At 35.8% G+C, this 23106-nt stretch overlaps 1 protein-coding gene across 1 annotated transcript in view; it reads left to right on the top strand.

The window, feature by feature from the left end:
• EDEM3 (ER degradation enhancing alpha-mannosidase like protein 3) overlaps positions 1–23106 on the top strand; it is a 61127-nt gene that overhangs the window by 3113 nt on the left and 34908 nt on the right. The window contains exons 2-8 of the mRNA XM_081113219.1: positions 1828–1873; positions 13644–13744; positions 14492–14531; positions 16294–16406; positions 17609–17762; positions 20392–20526; positions 21467–21572. Of these exons, the coding sequence (XP_080969345.1) occupies positions 1828–1873; positions 13644–13744; positions 14492–14531; positions 16294–16406; positions 17609–17762; positions 20392–20526; positions 21467–21572 (695 nt within the window). The remainder of the gene's footprint in view (positions 1–1827; positions 1874–13643; positions 13745–14491; positions 14532–16293; positions 16407–17608; positions 17763–20391; positions 20527–21466; positions 21573–23106) is intronic.

The following is a 23106-nucleotide window of genomic DNA, read 5'->3' as shown; positions in this document are numbered from 1 at the left end:
TGACTTGTAGAAATTATTTTGAAATGAAAAGACATAATTTTTAAACTGTGAATTTGATTTCCAACACATTTTAATTCAATTTGTTGAATAGATATAAAAATTTAAAGAAATATTTTTTGTTTAATACAGTAATTATCCTACCATCTGTATTTAAATATGATTTTGTTAAGACTTATGTGTTAAAGTATGAGAGACAGAGAGAGACTTAACTGGACATCAAAAAGCTCCACTTTGAAGTCTGTGTTGTGGAATTTGCTGATCATGTGCTGTATAAATGTAAGGATTGGAAAAGAATGTCCTTGTATGCATTCATAATTCATATTCTTGAAAATTGAATGCTTGCAAAGTTGGATTAATGAGTTAAAGCTTGTGTTATCTGTCATACACATGGGTAGGCACTAACATTGACACAGGAATTTCTACTACTTGGCAATAATCTTATATTAATTTTATTTCAGGGGAAGGAAAAAGAATTCCCATATTCCATTTATTGATATCATTGCTTGAAAGGGAAATTTTAATTTCTTATTTATTTGGTTTATTAGCTAATTTGAGAGACCCTATCACCTGCATATAATGAATGTCTAGAAGGATTCTGAGATAACTTGATACATATAAACACAAGGATTTAATGTTTTAGCAAAGTGATAAGATCTTGTTTTTAGTAGTCAGGTGTTTTTAAATGATTAATTTAAAAAGTTGTCAGGACTTACTTTATTCAGTTCACTAGTTTGAATGTACTTGATTTTGCTGGTCATTGTAGCCAGGATCTGGAAATTAGCCTGTTTCTGTCTGCTAGCTTTATTATTACCATTATTTCATCCATCCATGATTACAAATTTTAAACTGGCAAGTGCAATATAGCAAGAAGCAAAATAAAATTACACCCAGCCATTTTTTTAAAATTAGGAACTTAGAAATAATATTAAGAGTTAATAAAAGATTACTAAACTATTTTTCCCTTGCTAATTATTGAGATTTTAGCCATAATATTAACTTTCATAGTTTTTCCTGTAGCTCCCAATACCCCAAACTTGAGAGCATTTAATTGACAGACTGATTCCTTGGTCCCAACCTTGCAGATTTTAATTTAGTAAATCTGGTGTGGGGATCAGAAATCTCCATTTAACAATCAATTTGGGGATTTTGAGAAACAGCCCAAACACACAAATCTCTTTTTGAGGATTAGTTTTCTCATTTTAGAGGTGAATATTGTTTATTTGACTTTTGACAGTTTTTTTAAAAAAAGAGCTAAGAGTACACCATAAAATCATCAAATCTATCTTCATGAAAACATGACAAACATATTAATAAATATGTATTAAACTATGCATAATGATTTTATTCAGTTTAAGGGGTGAGGCAGAGGCTTGATAGAGTATTGTTATTTCATAGCAATATATACACCATGCCTCTCTGTTGGTAGACTATATAGTGTAAGTAATAGTATTTCTTTTGGGGGTTCTCCAACAATGTTCCCCCTTTCAAGATAAATGTTAGATAATTTTGTTAAGAGGTAATTGTTTTTCAGCAACACATTTCCTTCTCTGCATGGCATGTATCATTCATCAGTTTTCTTTGGAAAAATTATAAGATGAATTTTACATGGGTTGTTAGGAAGGAATACTAACACTTTGGCCCCTCTCTGTGTGGTTCATGAAAGCTTGTCGAATAACACGGGTGTATTTCCTGACTCTGCTTATGTCCTCTTCCAAGTAAATGTTTTTTGTTTGTTTTTTGTTGGTATATTTTTATGAAGGAACATTTACTTTTTGGAAAACAATAAATAGAATATACTTTTTTCTATTTCTGCTCTTTTAAAATTAGGAATCAAGTACTGGAAATGTTTGATCATGCCTATGGCAACTATATGGTAAGTAGAAAGCTCATTTTTATATACCATTCATGTGAACAAATTACTTTGTGAGCATAGTCATGGGAATTTTGAAACCTGAATTAGTAGCACATTAAAAAAAAAGTTTTTAAAAATAAGTACAAACGTAAGCTAACAGAGTATCCGTGGTAGTGGTTCTTAGAGAACCAACTTATTGACTAGGTAAGAAGAAGTTGAATTACATTATGAAACTGTATATTTAAACAGTTTCCTTTGATGCTATCAACGACGTTTATTGAGTGCTTCTTATAGCTATGTATTGTGGACATAAACATGAATAAGATGTTATTTCTGGCCTTAAAGGAAATTATTTTTTAAAATAAATAAATAAATAAATAAATAACCTATTTTCAGTAATACTTGTAGTCTCTGTCCAAATTATGTCCTCATGGTGGGCTTTGATTTGAATATATTTTGCTTTCTGGTACACTGACCCATAATGTTTTAAAATGTCTTGGTGCTCACTTGAGATGAAATAGCAGTTTCAGTTTTTCAAGATGAAAAAGTTCTGGAGATCTTTTGCATAACAGAGCAAATTTTAGAGCTCAAAAGAAAATTGTATGTGTAATTTTGTAGAGTTCAATCAAGTTATTCTAAGAACTACTGCTTATGACCTTGTTTTTACACTTTAAAATGTCAGCAGATTTTCTTTTATGATAAGGCCTATAAAAATGTAGTTGGGAAAAGTTTGATAGAGAACTAACTTTAGTTCATTCTGCTTTTAAATATTTTTCATGGGATTCTATGAATCCATTTTTCATTATGTATTACTCAGATATCTTCATATAATAATATTATAACATCTAAGTACGTATACTTTTTCATTTTTGTATTTTTAAACATTTAATTTTTGTATTTTTAAATATGTATTATATTTGATGATCCTTGTTCCCTTTTATATTGTATATTTTTAAGAGTACATATTGAGTTCTTAATAAATAATTTTAGAATATGATGTTGATGAAGTTTTGTATACTCATTAAATTCATTTCTTAAGATCTTAGTCATTTCCTTAACATTTTTTTCAAAATTATTTATTTAAAAAACAACAACAACGGTGCTCTTGTTAGAGTGGCACACATAGGGCAGCTTGATTGCTCTACGTGTGAAATTGACATCAAGAGATTTTGGAAGCATAATATTTTGGTATCTGGGCAGCTGGTGATTGTTGGTCCTGGAAACCTGTGTGTGGAGGGGGTGGGGTGGGGAGGATCATTTATCCCTGGTGAATTCAGTTTGGGCAAAGCATAATTTAACAAATCTAGGCTAATGGTTTTGGGGTGATCAAGTGGATCCATGCTACGCTCTCAAACCTTAGCCATCTCATAAATGCATACTTTTGGATCCAACGTATAGTAAAATGGCATATAGCTGCATACATTCAATACATCTCACTATGAAGAGTATCCTCTCTTTATAAAGCACAGTATCTTTAATATCTTGTCACTTATTAGGTAAAGAGTAGAAAGTTTTATAAGCGTACTTTTCTTACTATAGAATGCACCTAATAAGTGGGTTTGTGACAAAGCAGGTATTGAGGGCAGCTATTGGACCCTAACTGGGTTTCTATTACAACTACCCACCTACAAGATATAAAGGAGAGGAATTTCAGCTCCAAAGACTGGGAACTACTGCAGTTAACATTCCCCTCCATTTTTCTGGTAGAGGCCCACCCATCTGCAGTCTGTGCAATACTTGTTTTTAAATGTTCAACTGTTTACAGCATGAGTGATTCTTACAGTGCGTCTGTGTTATGCTCACTCAATTTATTTGAGTTTTGTAACCCAAGATTTAGTCTAGAATTTACACTTCCCCTTTTCAGGTTCTCAACGAACATGAAACAGTCCTAAAATATTAAACAGAGAGCAGGAGCTCTGTGTTTGTTATTTGAAGTCAGTTGATATTTTTTCCCAGTTTTTACACCCAGAAGCACTACCAGCTTGCTGTAGAGAAAAAAGAAAGGGTTTTGGAGTGAGGTGGGTTTGAGTTCACATCTCTTCTCAGCTATTTAATAGCTTGGACCTACACAGATCATTTTAACCCTTCTGAGCAGTGTCTTTCTATGTAAAAGGGGGATGATTGCAAAGGGTCTATTATAGAGTATAAGATTTTTGAAAACAAGGACCATTTTCTTTAATTTTTAATAAATTCATCTTTTATATGTTCCGTGTCTAGCATGATGCCTGGTATGTAAATGCTTATTACTTTTTTTTTTTAAAGAACTGACTTGAATTCTTGTGAAGATGCAATGAAATAGTGCTTAGTTTTTACATTTGGCTATTGTGATATATCTTTGCCTTTTAAATTCAAATATATCATTCAATAAACTTCACTAAAATACACGTTTATGGTGAATTTGGGATATATAAGTCTTTATATTTAATTTACTCTATAGTAGTCAGTTGCCTACTGTGCTAAAATATAAAAATGGCTGGCACATGGTGGGCTTTTAATACATGTTGAAAGCTTTGCATTTTCCACTCGTTCTTTTTAATATTACTCTCCAATCTAGTCTATAATTAGAGCAGTTCCTTTTTGCTTTCTTGGTTCCCAGGCAAACAGTGGTATTTTCCAAAGACAGGTACTAGAATATGATAAGAGCGAGAACTCTGGAAATGGAGCAGGACACCCTGACGTGGCTCTGCCACCTACCGGCTGGGCTCTAATCTGCCTGAGGCTGTTTCCTCATCGCTCTGAAATGGTTTGCTTGCCTCATGATGTTGTAAGGATTAAATAAGTTAATACAAGTGCTTAGAACTAGTGTCCGGCAAACAGGAAGCACTGTATAAGTTTATTGCTGCTACCAACTGCTGCTGCTACTAAAACTACTGCTATCATTATTCATTCTCTGCCTGAGATTGAAATTGCCCTCCTAAAATTCCTCTAGGCTCTAACTCATAACTTGTTCCCTGGATTTACTTAGAACTTCCTTAGAACATATACATTATTTCCTGTTTAGGCATGTACCTTTTGAGGGTATTTTTTTCCTTTCCTTTTCTGTTAATACTGTTTTTCTGTAACTGTGCTCTGCCAGCTTTAGATAGATTACTACACCTCTGCTATCCCTTGGTGTTACTTCCGGGGATTTTCTGATTTTATCAGTTATGGGCATAAATATTCATATTATACCAGCTATTTTTGATAAATCTATAGCCCCCGTCAAACTGTAGTTTGTCCACAGTGAATTGCACAGCTGGCTTTCTCTTTTCCCCAAATAACATGAAATTTGATTATTTTGGCAGTTCTTGTGTACCCTTATTTAACCCCAGACTACAGCCACTCGAGGGCTTCTGTTAGCATGTTTTCATTATTTGTGCTGAGGTCAGTTTGCAGGTGAATTTAGTTGACAAAAGGACGTGTATTTAGGCACCAAATGCAGAGCCGTGTGGGACCTGCGCTCTGACCTGATCCTTGTCTTCCAGTATTTTTCCTGTCTACCGTAGACAACTCAGTCAAACCGTTACGTGTTAAAACTGTCCTTTGGTGGCGCTCGAAACATTGCAAGTAGACTCTAAAAGAGTTGGTAAGCACATTTTAATTGATAGAATCATATCTAATAACTACTTCTATGCTTGATTTTGTGAGAGCACAGTTCAAAGAAACATCATCTTTTTTTATAGTTCAAACCAAAAGGAACTGTTTTAGAATGTAACTTCTTTATGGGTTTATGTGAGTTTTCTTAGAATTCCCCCCCCCCCCATTTTAAAAAAATATTTTATTTTCATTATGTTTTTATTGATTTTAGAGGAAGGGAGAAAGGGAGAAGAGGGGAAAGAAAGAGAGAGAAATATTGATGTGAAAGAGAAACATTTATTGGCTGCCGCTTGCTCACCTCCTACCAGGGATTGAGGATCGGACCTTGATTGGGAATTGAACCTGTGATCTTTTGGTGCAAGGGACAACACTCAACCAACTGAGTCACGTTGGCCAGGGCTCCCTAATTTAAAAATATATATTTTTTATTGTGATAAAATATACATAATAAAATTTACCATTTTAACGTGTACAGTTTGTGGCATTAAGTACATTTGCATTATGCAACCATCAGTATCTCCAGAATTTTTTCATATTCCCCATTTGAAAATCTGCCTAATGTGTCTTTTTGATAGTTTGCTCATCAAAATGAGTAATTCTGTAAATTAGGTAGTCTAGAAGTGGTACTAATGACTTGGAGGAGGCAAGATAAAAATTATCACATATACAGGAATGGGCAAAAATAGGTTAATACATAATACAATAATTCATAAGTAATAATACGAGAATAAACTTTCACATACAACTCTAAACCTACGTTTGCCCACCCTTGTATGTTTTGCAGATATTTTCTCCCAGTCTGTACTATTTTTTTGCCTTTTAATTTTTTCTTCATTTTTTAAAATCTTTATTGTTGAGAGTATTACAGATGTTGCTCTTTTTTCTCCCCATTGTCTCCCTCCACCTGGTTCCTGCCCCAGGCCTTCACCACTCTTATTGTCTATGTCCGTAGATAATACATATGTGCATACAAGTTCTTTGGTTAATCTCTTTCTGCCCCTTCTACCCTCTTCCCTCTGAGATTTGTCAGTGAATTCCATGTTTTCTTGCCTCTGGTTTTATTTTATTCACCAGTTTATTTTGTTCATTAGATTTCTTGTTCATTTATTTTGATTTTTTAGATTTAATTTTTGATAGATATGTATTTATTTCCATTTTATTGTTTATACTTTTTAATCTTTTTTTCTTCTTCTTTCTCTTAAAGAATACCCTTCAACATTTCATGTAATACTAGTTTGGGGGTGATGAACTCCTTTGGCTTTTTCTTGTCTTTGAAGCTCTTTATCTGACCTTCAGTTCTAAATGATAGCTTTTCTGGGTAGAATAATCTTGGTTGTAGATCCTTGCTATTCATTACTTTGAATATTTCTTGCCACTTCTTTCTGGCCTGCAAAGTTTCTGTTGAAAATTCAGTATGAGTGCTCCCTTGTAGGTAACTAATTGCTTTTCTCTTGCTGCTTTGTCTTTTGCCCTTGGCATTTTAATTAAGATGTGTCTTGCTGTGGGCCTCTTTGAATTCCTCTTGTTTGGGTCACTCTGTGATTCCTGGACTTATTTCTTTCACCAGGTAAGGGAAGTTTTCTATCATTATTTCTTCAACTAGGTTTTCAGTATCTTGCTGTCTCTCTCCTGCTGGCACCCACATAATGTAAATGTTGGTATACTTAAAGTTGTCCCAGAGGCTCCTTACATTATCTTCATATTTTTTGATTTTTTTTTTCTTTTTGCTCTTCTAATTGGGTGTTTATTTCAGATTGTTAATTTGATTCTCAGAATCCTCTACTCTACTGTTGAATCCCTGTAAATTATTCTTTTTAAAACAATTTTTGTTGTTTTTTTACTTAGGAGTAGGATATTCTTTTTTAAAATACATTTTTATTGATTTCAGAGAGGAAGGGAGAGGGAGAGAGATAGAAACATCAGTGATGAGAGAGAATCATTGACTGGCTGCCTCCTGCACGCCCTCTACTAAGGATCAAGACCGCAACCCAGGCATATGCCCTTGGCTGGAATCGAACCTTCAATTCCTTCAGTCCGCAGGCCAAGACTCTATCCACTGAGCCAAGTCGGCTAGGGTCCCTGTAAATTATTCTTTATTTCAGTTAGTGTATAATTAATTTCTGACTGCTCCTTTTCCATGTCGGACATTCTCACTAAGACCCTTGAAAATCTCACTGAGTCCCTTAAGCTTTCATGAAGATCCTTGAGTAGCCTTACAACCGTGTTTTGAACTCTGTATCTAGTAGTTTGCACATTTCCATTTCTTTCATTTGTGACATGTTTCTTTGTCTCCCCATTTTGGCTGCTTCCCTGTGATTGTTTCTATTAGGTAGAGCTACTATGTCTCCTTGAGTTGGAAGAATGGCCTTGTGTAGTAGGTGTCCTATAGGGCCCAGAGACTCAGCCTGCCTAGTCACCTGAGCTGGGCACTCTGGGTGCACCCCTGTGTGGGCTGTGTGCACAGTCTTCTTGTAGTTGAACCTTGATTGCTATTGGCGTCAGTGGGAGGAATTGACTTCCAGGCCAATTGGCTGTGACGACCAACTGCGATTACAGTGGGAGAGCTGCTGTGCAGGAGATACCCCTATGGAGCAGGACTTGCTTCAGTGGGACTTTGGTGCTCACTGAGTCTTCCCCTTGAGTGTGTCACAGTGGATGTGTAGAGTTGTAATCTGGTGTGGTCTGAAGTTGTCCACCAGGTGCACTGGCTCTATGGTCTGCAGGGAGGTGCAAAGTCAGCCACTGCCTGGGACCACCTGGCAGGAGCTACAGAGACATCTGTAGATGCCTGCTATTTGTATTGGTTTGGAAGTGCCCAGGCAAGGCCCAGCTGTGAAGCAAGACAGGCTGGTGCTAATGCTGTGTCTTGGCCTTTTATTGATAGGTTTGGGGCACGTTGACACCAGCTGCAGCTTTTTTTTTTTTTGAGAGATGTTAGCAAAGTCTAAGCCTGAGCTAGGACAGGCCCTTCATATGGAAAAGCTGCTGCAAATAACTTGGGTGGGACTGCAAATTGGATGGGGCGGGGTCTCAGGGAATATAAGGGCAGAGCGAACCCTGTGGGCCACGCTGATGGAAACTCAGATATGGCTCCCAGTCAGCCCTGCGACAGGGGAGGTCACAGCACAGGAATAGTGATCCCTGGGAGCACCCCTGTGTAGGAGAAAGCTGCCCCCGAGTTCCTGCCAATGCCAGACAAGTCAGTTCCTCCCTGTATGTGTCTGGGTCCTGCAAAACCCACCTGGTGCTGGTGCTCAGAGGGATTGAGTCTGAGTAAGTTCGTTTGCTGGCCTTTTAAAAGGAAAACCTGAGTCTCCAGTAGCCTCCGAGGCTCTCAGCCACACTCCCCACTGGTTTTTACCACTCGCAGTTACAGGGGTTTCTCTTCCCAGCTCTGGAACCCTGGACTGGGGGTCGGGTGTGGGGCTGGGATCCCTTGCTCCTCGCGGATGGCCTCTGCAGGGATGATCTCCCTCCCGATTAAATAAATGGCACATGTGGGCCTATTCTGTGCCTCAGTTTCTCCTAGCAGTCTCAGCGTGCTTTCTTTACTTCTCTAGTTATATGGCTTCCATTCAGCCAGCTTTCAGGCTGTTCTGAATGATGGTGGTGCTGTACTTTAGTCGTAATTTTATGTGCTTGTGGGAGGCAGTGAGTACCGCATTTACCTGTGCCGCCATCTTCTAGCTTTTTCTAATTTTCCTGTCTTTTGAAGTGCAAATGTTTTAAATTGTAACCAAGTTCAATTTACCCTTTTTTCTTCTATGGTTTATGTCTTTTATATCCTACCTAAATAATATTTGCCTAGCCCAGGGTCACAAAGATTTTCTTGTTTTCTTCTAGGTGTTTATAACTTTAGCTTGTTTCTTTAAATCTATTACCCATTTTAAGTTAATGTTTATATATGGTATGAGGTAAAGGTTGATTTATATGTATAGTTTTTCTATGTGGATATCCAATTGTTCCAGCACAGTTTATTGAATAGAATACCCTTTCTCCACTGAATTACTTTGGCACCTGTGTAAAATCAGTTAACCTTAAATGCATGGGTCTCTTTCCAGATCCTTTATTTTTTCCCCCCCATCGACATTTGTACACCAATTTCACAAATGTCTTGAGTGTGATATTAAGTCTTTTAGCTTTATTCTTTTTCAAATTTGTTTTAAATATTTTAGGTTCTTTGAATTTCCATGTTAATTTTAGAATTATATTATCAGTTTTACAAAAAAAAAAAAAGCCTGTTGAGCCATTGACTGAGATTATGTTGACTGTAGATCAGTGGCTCTCAACCTTCGCTGCACATTAGAATCACCTGGGAATCTTTTTAAAATCCTGATTTCTGGGCCTCATCTTCCGGAAATTCTGTTTCTTTGTTACTAATGTTGTGGCCCCACCCCATAACAAAGAAACAGAATTTCCGGAGGATGAGGCTCAGAAATCAGGATTTTAAAAAGATTCCCAGGTGATTCTAATGTGCAGCCAAGGTTGAGAACCACTGCTCTAGATCAATTTGGGGGGATTGACTTAACAGTTTTCAGTCTTCCAATCCCATATGGTGTCTCTGTCCACTTAGATCTTAATTTTTGATTATTGGTCTTGCACATCTTGTGCTACATTAATTCATAAATATTTCATATTTTTGATGCTGTTGTAAATTGTATTTTTTCAAATTTTAATTTCCAATATCCATTGATATTATACAGAAATACAAAAACATTTTTGTCTATCAATCTTATATCCTGCAACCTTGCTTAACTCATGTATTATTTCTAGTAGCTTTCTGAGGTAGAGTGCTTAGCGTTTTCCACACGGTCAGTCATGTCATTTACAGACTTCTCCTTCTTTTCAGTCTTCGTGCCTTTCATTTCTTCTTACTGCAGTGGCTAGAACTTTTCACATTACGTTGAAAGGCGTTGTGAGATCCTTGCCTTGCTCCTAATCTTAGGGATAAAACAGCTTCCTTTACTGTTAAGTGTGATGTTAGCTGTTGGTTTTCACAGATGCCTTATATTAGATTAAGTTCCTTTCTAGTTTGCTGAAAATTTGCATCATTACAGGGTATTGAATTTTCTCAAGTGCTTTTTCTATATCTATTGAGATAATCTTCCTAAAAAATCTGTTAGTAACGTTTATATTGTCACTTATTTCATATAACATTTCATGAGGTCGATTTATCATTGATCAAATTCAAATAAATGCAATCCTAAACGCTTGAAAAATGGTTTGCTAAGTGAATATAAATAGTGAATAGAAGGGAATAGGAAAATTTAACCTAGAAATGAAGAGAGAATTTGAAAACTACAAATTATACAAATTCATTAATTAACATATTCTATCAGTGCATTATAGATGGTTTAATAAATATCATTAGTTTTTATTTTAGGAAGGAATATCTTCCTCAAGGAGGGAGGTTGTTAAGGATCTATAATAAAATATTTAGAAATGAATAAACATTTAAAAATGAACATAATTTTATTGGAAATTAAATAGATTGGATATTTTCAGTAACTCACTTTTATAAATAACACTTTTGTTTTATTGTTTTTAGTAGAATAAAGTCTCTTTCTTTTGCCTAATTCTTGGGATTGGTTTTATGAAAAGCTAGTTTTTGATGTTGCTTTGACTTGAGTGTTTTCAGACAGAGTTTTATCACTTCAGAGCTCTAGTAAGTTTAGAATCTAATGTGGAGAGAGCCTAATATGTTTTGTTTTATTTTGTTTCCCTCTTGTTTTTAGTTAGGCACACGTACTATTTAATTCATACTGCACTGTTTTATCCCCTGAGCTTTGTTTCTCAGCGATCATTATTAAATGTTTGTCATGGTTCTGAGTCATAGCAATGTGAATTACATATCCTTAGTTCTGGCAATACATTGTGAAGAGAAATTATTACTGTACTGCAAGTAGTCAGGATGTTTGTTTGCCACGTATGCATTATTCTGGATTTATGCAAACCAACTGTAGTTTACTTTGTGGTTAACCTGAAGAAAAGGCTGTGGTTTTGTTTTTATCCTTAATCTTGAAACAGGAGGACATGAAGTATTTTTACACCTGGTTCAAAACTCCCTTATTTGATTATTCTGGTTTGCAATTGCTATTAATATTTTTCTTATCTGGCTAAGTGTAGGGTTTGAGTTTCATACTCAATTTCAGACATCAGTGTTTGTGTGTGTGTGTATGTGTGTTGCAAAACTCTAAAAATAGCAGTATGAAGCTTACTCTTGATCTTAAAGGAACTTTTAAAAATCAAATTAATATTTGAATGATACCTTTTGAAATACATCAGCAAATTTTAAAAATACTATTTTTTTTTTTTTAGTTCTAAGTGTTTTTATATGTGTTGATATGAAACTGTAAAGCAATAAAAATAGTGTGCCTTCTGGGAAATTACAATTCTATTGGAATTAACACTGAAAAAGTAGTTAGGAACTAGTCATGTAAAAGACACATTACAATAACTAGGAATTTATACTAAAAATTACATATAATATTAAAATTACAAAATATCCAATTCAGAATTTAGTAGCTGCACACGAAGTGTAATTATATCAAAACATTTGTTGCACTTTTTAAAAATATCTAAAGGACTGCAGTCTTTAATGCTTTTTTGTATTCTCTAGCCTACTTTAATTATTTGGGGCAGGATAGGAGGGTCTTTCCCTTTCTGTTGACCATGTATTTAGTGTTCCTGATCTCTCTTTTATTTTTCTGCTGCTAATGTGCTGTGAGTTTGGAATTACGTAATTGGGTTTAGGATAGAGTTGGACTTGGAATCAGGAATATTGTTGCTGAACTTCAAAAATTAAAAATCATATGGGCATACAAGTATAGGAGGAACAAGAAAGAATATAAATTGATGTCTTCAGTTTGATAGTAGCTATCAAAAATTAAATATCCATACCTTTGACTCATCGCGTCTACTTCTAGGGATTTAATCCATAGCAATACAAACGTGTACAAAAGATATATGCGTATAGATGTTTATTAAAGCTCTAGAGGCCCAGTGCACGGATACATGCACCGGTGGGGTCCCTTGGCCTGGCCTGCGGGGATCAGGCCGAAACCGGCTCTCCGACATCCCCCGAGGGGTCCTGGATTGCGAGAGGGCACAGGCCAGGCTGAGGGAACCCACTGGTGTATGATCAGGGCTGGGGAGGGACTGAAGGAGGGCTCCAGGCATGTCTGGCCTGTCTTGCTCAGTCCCAGGCGGGGCTGCCTGATCGGGACTGGCCCGCCAGGGAGGGACCATGGGAGGTTGGCTGGCGGGGAGGGTTGGGGAGGGGGGGACCGCAGTAGGACTCCAGAATGTGTCCGGCCCATCTTGCCCAGTCCTGATTGACTGGACCCCAGCAGCAAGCTAACCTACCCATCGGAGCATCTGCCCCCTGGTGGTCAGTGCGCATCATAGCAACTGGTCGAACAAACAGACACTTAGCACATTAGGCTTTTATTATATAGGACTGTTGATGTAGTGAATAATTGAGTTCAACCTATATGTTATTAATAGAGGAATAAGTAAATTTCAGCATGTTTGTACTCTGGAATACTGTGAGGAGAGGGTACTATGAAGTGTGGAAGCTCTGGAGTCAAGTTGTCAGGTTTGAATTCTGAATCTATCATTTGCCAGATGCATGACATAGGGCCTTCGTTTTCTCATCTATAGAATGGAGGTGATTGAATCTATTTGTGTGACTGTTAAACCAAATTGTATAGGTCAGTGCTTAAAATATAACTGCTCCGTTACATTAGTCTATGTTAATGTTTGACTTTGCAGTTAATAAAATGAATAAAAGACATTTATAAAATTCTAGCATGGAAAATCCCCACCACAATTTAAGTAAACATATTTTAGAGCAATGTGTTCGTATGGCATAAGCACCTATTTGTAAATAAAAAATTTTAATGATGTATGTTCATATATCTTAATATATGTAGATAAATCTGGAAGGATAAACTCCCATCTTAACAGTAGTTACCTCTTTTGAGTGAAGTTGGGTGGAGGAGAAGCAGATTATCATGTTTTTAAAGAAATGTTTTATTTTTTAAAGCATGTATTACATTTATAACTACATTTTAGAAAAAGATTTGATAGACTCTAAGAATGGTAGCATTTTTTGACTAGTCTTTATTTTACTTAAAAAACAAAACAAAACTGAAAAGGTTTTGTTCTCTAAATGATGTGCCTCACTAGTGACTCATTCAGATTTTCCTTGTAGGAACATGCTTACCCAGCTGATGAACTCATGCCTTTAACCTGCAGAGGTCGAATTAGAGGCGAGGAGCCAAGCCGGGGTGATGTTGACGATGCCTTGGGAAAGTGAGTATTAATACAGGGATGGCAGGCATCTCAACGTTCCTAAGCCTGAGACTTCTTGCAGTGGTTCTCAACCTTCCTAATGCCACGACCCTTTAATACAGTTCCTCATGATGTGGTGACTCCCAACCATAAAATTATTTTCGTTGCTACTTCGTAATTGTAATTTTGCTACTGTTATGAATCATAATCTAAGTATCTGATATGCAGGATGTATTTAGGCGACCCCTGTGAAAGGGTCGTTCGACCTCCAAAGGGGTCGCGATCCACAGGTTGAGAACCGCTGTCTTAGAGGCAGTGTATAGTCGTGTTTCTGGGGATCGCTTAAATTTCAGTGGCTGCTTTAAGTGTTACATTAAGTTTCTTTCTTCTCTCTGTTGTCTTTTGTAAAAAAATTAATTAATTTGCCTCTTAGTTTAGTGAAAAGTTGAGTTGTTTAAGAAGGATGTCACTTTTAACATACATAAAGTCATTGACATAAGGTGTTGATGCTTTAATATTTTTATTTGCATTAAAAAGAGCTAGTGAATATTTCTATTCATTTTGAAGGATGTGGAGCTGAAAATAAATATAATGTTAAGGCTTGTACAGTTCTCCCAGTGCCTTATAGGTTAAATTGTACTACAGATGCATGGGGTACTAGTTAATAGAAACTGCCAGTCAGTAGGATATAGACCCATCTGCTTATACATTCATGGCTAAAATAATCAGAATTCTAATGTTCTGTATCTCATTATACTTGTTTCTTAGATTTTCCCTGACACTGATTGATTCTTTGGACACTCTTGTGGTAGGTTTGATTTTTCTTGAATTTACTTATGTTATAAATTTCATAATATGCACACAGTAAGTCTGAAATAGAAGCCTTTAGAATTCCATATGTATTGATCTTTGCTTCTAAATAAATCTTTTACACTGTTGAGTTACTAATGTCACATGAATGTCAGATGAAATTCTGTGAAATCATGGAGATACTCAGATAATTTATAGGTATGCCAGCTTATATGATGACACCTTCCTTAGGAAGGTTGTTGCTGCAGAATTTACATGGATTTTGAGAATGAGAAGGGAAAGCAGTCAATTTAAAATCAGGTTTTATGTTATATTTTACTCAGTCCTTACCCTGAATTTTACTTTTACCTGAATTTCAATCAGGTATTCTTATGGAATATTTTATGTCTAAGTTAGAATTTTTAGTGAGAGTATCAAATCAAGTAAAAAAGCATTACAAAATATTATCAAATGAAAAGATTAAACAGTCAAGCAAAGGAAAACTACTTTAAAAATTTTTATGTATTGATTTGAGAGAGAGAGAGAGAGAAACATTGATTTGTTGTTCCACTTATTTGTGCATTCACTGGTTGATTCTTGCGTGTGCCCTGACTAAGGATCGAACCTGCAACCTTGGCATATGAGGATGATGTTCTAAGCAACTGAGCTACCTAGCCAGGATTAGAAAACTACTTTTATGGATCTAGGACAGGGGTGGGCAAACTTTTTGACTCGAGGGCCACAATGGGTTCTTAAACTGGACCGGAGGGCCGGAACAAAAGCATGGATGGAATGTTTGTGTGAACTAATATAAATTCAAAGTAAACATCATTACATAAAAGGGTATGGTCTTTTTTTTTTTTTAGTTTTATTCATTTCAAACGGGCCGAATCTGGCCCATGGACCGTAGTTTGCCCACGGCTGATCTAGGATCTAACATCTAATTGTGCCATCTTAATTTAGACTGAAAAATCAGCAACCTGTGTAGTGACAGTGACCCCCTTCATGGAGCTCATTGCAAGAGTCCATGGAGTTCTTAGCTTAGTCAGGATTCTAGACCCTTGTGGTGGTGGTAATAATAATAATAATAATAAGCCCTTAAGTCAGACACTCCACTAGAAGTACTTCACATACATTGCTTCGTTTAAGAAAACAATCCTATGAGAGTAGGTATTCCCTCTTTTTGTATATGTAGGAACTAACTCAGAGATGGAAGTTACTGTGATTAGATAGGTAATGAGAAGGAACCAAAATTCAAATCAGAGCTTGCTCTTGATCTCATATTGTAGTGCCTCCTTAGTTCAGGGTTGGGGCATCCATGTGGTGAAGGTAGTAGGTGGTGTATGGTTTAGGGTCAGTGGATCATCCCCTGAAGGATGTGCTTTCTTTCAGGAAGCAACTTTTAAAATGATGTTTAATGCATAGGATGGTTTTTTTGTTTAGACTTGGAAACCACATCCCTGTGGAGCTCACCTCAGGTAGCTGTAGGTCATGGATTATATATATTAAGAAACCAGTTAACAGTTCTGATGATGATAGATTAAAGTCCTAATAATATTTCAGTGTCTTAAAAAGAAGTTTATAAAGAGTCCTTATAATATAGTTAAGCACTTGTTTGTTTGTTTTCATTTTAGATATCACATTTTTATTATATGTTTAAGGGAAATCTTTTGTATGTGTTGCTTTTCAGAGTCATAAGATGTTAATTTGCTTTTAGTAGCTCAGTCTGAGGATATTTTTCTTTGACTTTGTAGTAAATAACGATTTTTATGTTTTTCTAGGTATTAAATAAAACTAAAGAATTTGAAGATGCAGTGAAAAAAGTTTTAAGAGATGTTAATTTAGATAATGATGTAGTTGTATCAGTCTTTGAAACAAACATCAGAGTTCTTGGGTAAGTATGTAAGACACTAAAGCTATAATTTTAATAACAGAAAAGCTTAAGGTATACTATTTATTTCTTACTGGTAGTAAAGCAAGACATTTCTTATGCCTAAAAGATAAAAGTTGGGGTATTATGAAACAGGCTGTGAGAGGACTGTGAATTGAATCAGGCTCAGATAGCAGCAGGTTTTGGAAATAGTTGTAGACTCAGTATATATCCCTGTATAGTGTTTAAAAGACTCGGTTGACTGTTTGCCTGTTAGCTACATCACAGGTTTTTCACTAGCAATATAGTTTGCTAACCTTTGCCAGCACTTCTTCAAGCCAAATGAAACTAAATTTATAGGATTACCTTTCAACTACACAATTTGAAATACTCTTGAAACATTTAAAAATATGAATTACAATATTAACTCAGATTTCAACACTATTAATTTCTATATTTAATGGTTACTTTTGTGTTGAACTCATTTTCTTTTGTCAAAGTAAGTCTGTTCAATTAAATTTAAGAAAATTTTAAAAGTTAAAAAAACAAGAAATAGTTATGTAGCTTTTCTGACTTTATTAATCTATTACATTTAATACAGAATGGGGAGTTGTTTTTAATTTTTTAATGTTATACTTAAGAGAGGTAAAGATTTCATAATGATATAATTAAATTAGTTAAATTCAAATTTTGTTAAAATTAAATTTGTCAAGCTTGTTAAAATAAGTGACTTCTTGATGTTCTTTAAGAAAACTTTAGACTTTTAAAAATCCCAAACACTTTACAACAGTGTTTGAATATTTGAATTTTTTAAATACTGGCTTCATAATTATAAAGGTTTGCCATAAATGAGTAGCTAGAGTTAGGTAAGAAATTAAGTTCTTCTGTGGTCTTTCCTTATGTGTGCAAAATTGTTGATAACAGACACCCACATCTTTTTTTTTTTTTTTTAATATTTTTATTGATTTCAGAGAGGAAGGGAGAGAGAAACATCAGTGGTGAGAGAGAGAATGATTGATTGGCTGCTTCCTGCACTCTCCCTACTGGGGATTGAGTTTGCAACCCAGGCACGTGCCCTTGCCTGAAATGAAACTCTGGACCCTTCAGTCCACAGGCCAACTCTCTATCCACTGATCCAACTGGCGAGGGCAACACCTACATCTTTGTGGGTGTTGACGTTCACGTACCTGTAAGATGTGGATTATGTTTCACCTTTGTGATTGCAGGGGTCTTTTGGGTGGACACTCATTGGCAATCATGCTGAAAGAAAAGGGCGAGTACATGCAGTGGTACAATGATGAACTTCTGCAAATGGCAAAGCAATTGGGTTATAAGCTTTTACCAGCTTTCAATACTACCAGTGGCCTTCCTTATCCAAGAGTAAGTAATTCTGAAAAACATATACTTTATATTTTTTTATATATAAAGTCTTTATATACTGCCTTGGCTATTTAAAACAACAACAGTGAATTTTTGTGGTTGGAGCCATTGTTCCTCTCCTGCTTGAGACTGGAGACAAGTGCTTTATAGCTAAATAAATTTATATTGACATTTCAGTTGATTTGGATTTGAGTGGTGTGAGAATTTAGATGATTTTAAACCTTTTATGTGTCACTGCATAACAGATTAGATTATGCTGCAGAGGGAAGAAACAGATGCCAGACTCAAATTTGGGCACAGAATGGGTGGTGCAGAAGATGCAGTCGAAGCAGTGAGAGTAGGTGTTAACTGTCCAGAGGAGAGGTTAGAGAGAGAAGGGGAATAGGGAGCAAGTGGAGCGGTGAGGAGGGGAGTATGCAGGGACGGAGGGAGAAGAAGTGCAAAGTAGTGTATGGCATCAGAAAATCTTAAGTAGAAAGCTCCAAAAGGAGATATTCTAGAAAACATTAGAACTATGTGCAAAGAGAGCCTTGAAGATGTAACGTGGTAGAATAAAGGGGAAAGAAGGGTTCAGTCGACGAAAGTATAGGGCCATTCATTTTGAGATTTCTTCTCTGTTGGCTAGAGTCATTTGGTGGCAGAGTCATTTGAAGGCCCCCTCCCCAACCCCACCTCCCACCAAGCAAAAAGGTTATATTTAAAGCAAAGGGTTAGAAGCCTTCAAAGTTAGAAAAAAACTCTCCCTTCTGATTTATTTCATTCTTTATTAGCACCATTACTCTCTCCCTCTTATCCAAATCGGACACCTCAGCCATTACCAAGCTCTGTTCAGTTTTTTCTTATTGCTACTACTCTAGTTGAAACCAATATCATCTTATTGTGAAGCTATTGTAAATGCCTGTCTTACTGTTTTCTCTCTGGTTTATGCTTTAGAGACTTAAAAAGTTAATCTTACTAAAACATTTTTATTAAATTACCCTCAGAAGTTTTATTGATTCGCTCTGTTGTACTAAATGTCTTAACTTTCAGAATTCCTTATGGTGTGGCAATAAACTTCCTTTCTGATGGTCTCTCATACCCTGAACCTCAGCGAAATGAGTATTTCATTTCAAAACAGTCTATTGGTGTCCCCCAAACCACCTGGGGTTTTACTTATTATTTTTTTCATTGCCATGCCGTTAAGCCTGCATCTCTATAATCTGGAATAACCCCTTTACCAATATAAATCAAATAAGACTCATTTCCTCCATCAAGAAGTCTCTGACTAGAGATACAGCATGACATAGGGCAGTGCTTCTCAAATTAGAGATCACAGCCCATTGATTTTACCCACCCATATAGTGGATTGTAACCAACACTTTTTCCCCCCTTGAAACAAACTAACATTAAACCTCATTTAAATTTCTAGTTTTTGATACTTTAAATAGCTCTTCTTTATACATGTCTTTATACTTATTTCTTCCTTAGGATAAATTACTAGAATAGGAAATAATAAGCACAGAAATAGAGAATGCTCTTTAAGATTTTGGGAACTTATTATCAATTGTTCTTCAGAAAGTTTCCACTTTTATAGTTCCTCAGTGTTGTATAAAAGTATATGTGTTACTGTACTGTCCTTAGTGTATATTATCATTCTTTTGTCAATCTAATGAGAAAGAATTGGAATCATCATTTTTTGCAGTACTGAAGCCAACATAGCGACCCACTCCCCGTGTCTCACCTACATTTCACTTTTGTTGTCTTTGTTGATGTTGCCTGTCTCTTTGCTCAGATAGTCCTAGAGTCTTTTGATTGGCATTAAGGTAATAGGCATCTCCACTGATTGGTTTCTGCAGTTAAGTAGAAATATATATTTATTTGAGTTTCTCTTTATAAGAGGCTGAAAAATAACTGATTTGGGAGTATACTCATGATTTTTTATATTTGATTTTTTGTTTTTATGCTAAATCGTTGGCATTTACTTTTGGGTTATTTATTTGGACTACAGTAAAACATTCTATTTTTAATCAGTTTCTGGTCAGTTTAGTTCTGGTTAATCCAGGTTTATACTGTAGTATCACAGAAAGACAGTATGGCTGTTTTTGAATTATAAAAAAGTACTCCTTTGAGAAAAAAGTTTTGTACTATTTGTTAGTCTATTAGCAAAGCTGTACTCAATATTTCAAAACTTTTAAAACCTGAAAACGAAATTTTAATTTCCTTTTAAATATGTACCATGATTTAATCTGTGTTTTCTTTATGAAGAACTGTTTAATATGGTACTGGTTTTTCACAAATTCTCAAGTAAACCTAATTTCTAGGGTTGGTCTAGTTCCCTATTCTTATATTAATTAGTTAAAATGTCCTGAAAACAAAATTGTTACAGAAATTATTTTCTCTGTAATTCTTATAATGATATTGAGTTTCAATATCGTTGAGGAACTAAATGAAAACTTATTAACTCCATGAATATACTTCCCTAGATATTAATTGGAAAGTCACAAAGATCAACAGATGGAATTTCAATGTTTAGTTGTTTTGTGAATTATTTTCATATTTTGATAAGAAGTCTTGATTGAAAAATTTTGTCTTATCTAGGAATCATTATCTTTTGATAAATGGCTAATAATCACCTTCTGACTTTATTTAGATTAATTTAAAGTTTGGTATCAGAAAACCAGAAGCTCGGACAGGAACTGAGACCGATACCTGTACAGCATGTGCAGGTACCTTGATCCTTGAGTTTGCTGCTTTAAGTCGATTCACAGGAGCAACAATATTTGAGGTTTGCTTTTCATAATCTTTGATCTCCTGGGTATTGGGCATAACTAATTTTATATCTTTTTTTCATTGGTCAACTATTAGGATTATCGATCAAAAGATTACTGTTATTTTAGTGTACTTTTGTCTAAATTTTATCACAGTCTTTGTCAGAAAACATAGAAGTCATTGTGAGGTAAATGTGTTAAATACAATTTTTCAAATAAACACTAGTTGATTTATTGACTCTTCTCTCACAAAGTTACATGCTATTTAAAAAGTGGATCTGAAATGCTTGTTTGTTTCAAAGATGGTGTACAAACTTGTCTCCTCCAATTTTCTAAATAAGAGTCTAAGGCAAGGGTGGGCAAACTTTTTGACTTGAGGGCCACAATGGGTTCTTAAACTGGACCGGAGGGCCGGAACAAAAGCGTGGATGGAGTGTTTGTGTGAACTAATATAAATTCAAAGTAAACATCATTACATAAAAGGGTACGGTCTTTTTTTTTTTTTTTTTAGTTTTATTCATTTCAAACGGGCTGGATCCGGCCTGCGGGACGTAGTTTGCCCACGGCTGGTCTAAGGAGATTTTCACTTTGAATTTAAATGACAGAAATTATTTATCAAATGCATTTAATTATGCCAGAAATTAGTACACTTTAATAATACATGTGTATGAATGTGAACTTGTACTGCAAGTGTAAATGAACTTGGATGGTTTCAAAGTGAGATCACTGCCACTAAATAGCATTTTTAGAGCCATTCTTTTTAACTAGATTTGATTGGCTGAAAAAAAAGCCAAAATTTGGCTTGTAAGGAAATTTAACATATATTATTAATTGTTATCTTGGGAATTTTAGTTAATCCTTAAAGTATGCTATGAGTCTTTGATTTTTGTTTCTTTGTTTCCTGTTTTCCAGAGACATGAAGTTATTCAAGTATGCTTTTCCTCTTTTTAATTACAGGAATATGCAAGAAAAGCTCTTGATTTTCTCTGGGAAAAAAGACAGCGAAGTAGTAATTTAGTAGGTGTGACCATAAATATACATACAGGAGATTGGGTGCGAAAAGGTATGTAAGTTGGCTTTTTCAAATCAAGCTTCTACATCAGTGTTTCCCAACGTGGGGCACAACCCACAGGGGAGCAATTTGATTTTTAAGGGGGGAAATTTGAGAATGAGTTATTAACAGTGAAGTTTTTTCATTCCTTATGGTTCTAGGGGCCTCATACTAGTATACAGTATGTAAATATATATTGTGACATATTTATGCATTTCAGTTCTCTATTATGTTTTGAAACTTGATTTGCTATTTTTTCATCTCACTTTATATTATTACTAGTAGCCCTGTGCACGAATCTGTGTGCCAGTAGCTCGCTGCCACCCTCCAGTAGCTCTCCGCCCGCTGTCCCATCCTCCTGTAGCTTCCCCCGCCTCCCTTCTCCCCCACTGCCCCCCTCATAGCTTGCTGCCCTGCCCCCTCCTGTAGCTCTCCGCCGCCCACTTGTAGCTCGCTGCCCCACCTTCCTGCTGATCTGTGATCTGGTCGTTATGTGGTCAGTCATTATGCTTCACGGCGTAATGACCATTTGCATGTGATATCTTTATTAGGATCTTTTTAACAATTTCTTAGTTATTTCTTCCTCAGTACTTCAACTGTCCTTTCGTTCTTTTCTTTTTCTCCGTCCTGGATGCCGTGTTCTTTAGAAGCTTGTTTAGACCAAATTAATGGCCTTTTAGGCTTCTCCATGTGAATAGGAGTTCACTTTTTGAATAATAAGAATTATATGTCACAGAGGAGGCATCAGGATTTTAGAGATGCTTAGGTGGGGTATGGCCAAAAAAAGGTTGGGAACCCAATGCTCAACATCCTTAGAATGGTTGGGAAATAAAGGATTTTCATTTGTTAAAATAATTTTTGGGACAGTATAAAGCAGTGTTTCTCACAAGAATCCTGGAATTATCACTACTTAGCCTGATTTTTTTCTTTGGTGTGCCAAATAATAGCACACTTTTTCTAGGTGATTTAGTGTTCTATTTCAGACCTTAATGGATTTAGCATTAAAGATAGAGGGTATAGTTGAAACAGTAGAACTAATTTGAGAACCTCAGCCATCAGAATACCTTAGCCAGCTCACATGAAGGTATAGTTAAAGTGGAAATCTGTATTTAACAATGTTTTTAATAATTCTTATTAAAATTATTTTGAATTATGAGACAGCATATAACAATGTTATATGAGCGAATAGGATATAGGATTGTATAAAGAATATGATTTTATCTTGATAAAATAAGCATAGATGAATGGAAATATATTAGAATACTAGTGACCCGACCTGGGACCACGCCTGCACCGCAGGACTGCCCCGAGTCCCAGAGTCCTGCTGGCCGCTCCCTCCATGCACCTCCTGGTCAAGTCCCTGCCCACCCGCATGCACCTCACCACTCACCCAGCCCCGCCCATGCTGCGCATGCAGCCTCCTGCTGATGGGGCGTGAGGGTGTCACAATCATTTGCATATTAGCCTTTTATTATATAGGATTCCTAATGAGGTTATCTTGTTTACGTATTTTTCTATTTCCCAAAAGGCTTATGTTGTTACATCT

This window comes from Myotis nattereri (genome assembly GCF_964212035.1).
Source record: "Myotis nattereri genome assembly, chromosome: 18".
In the NCBI taxonomy this organism is placed as follows: Eukaryota; Metazoa; Chordata; class Mammalia; order Chiroptera; family Vespertilionidae; genus Myotis; species Myotis nattereri.
This window is presented reverse-complemented; position numbering and strand designations above follow the sequence as displayed.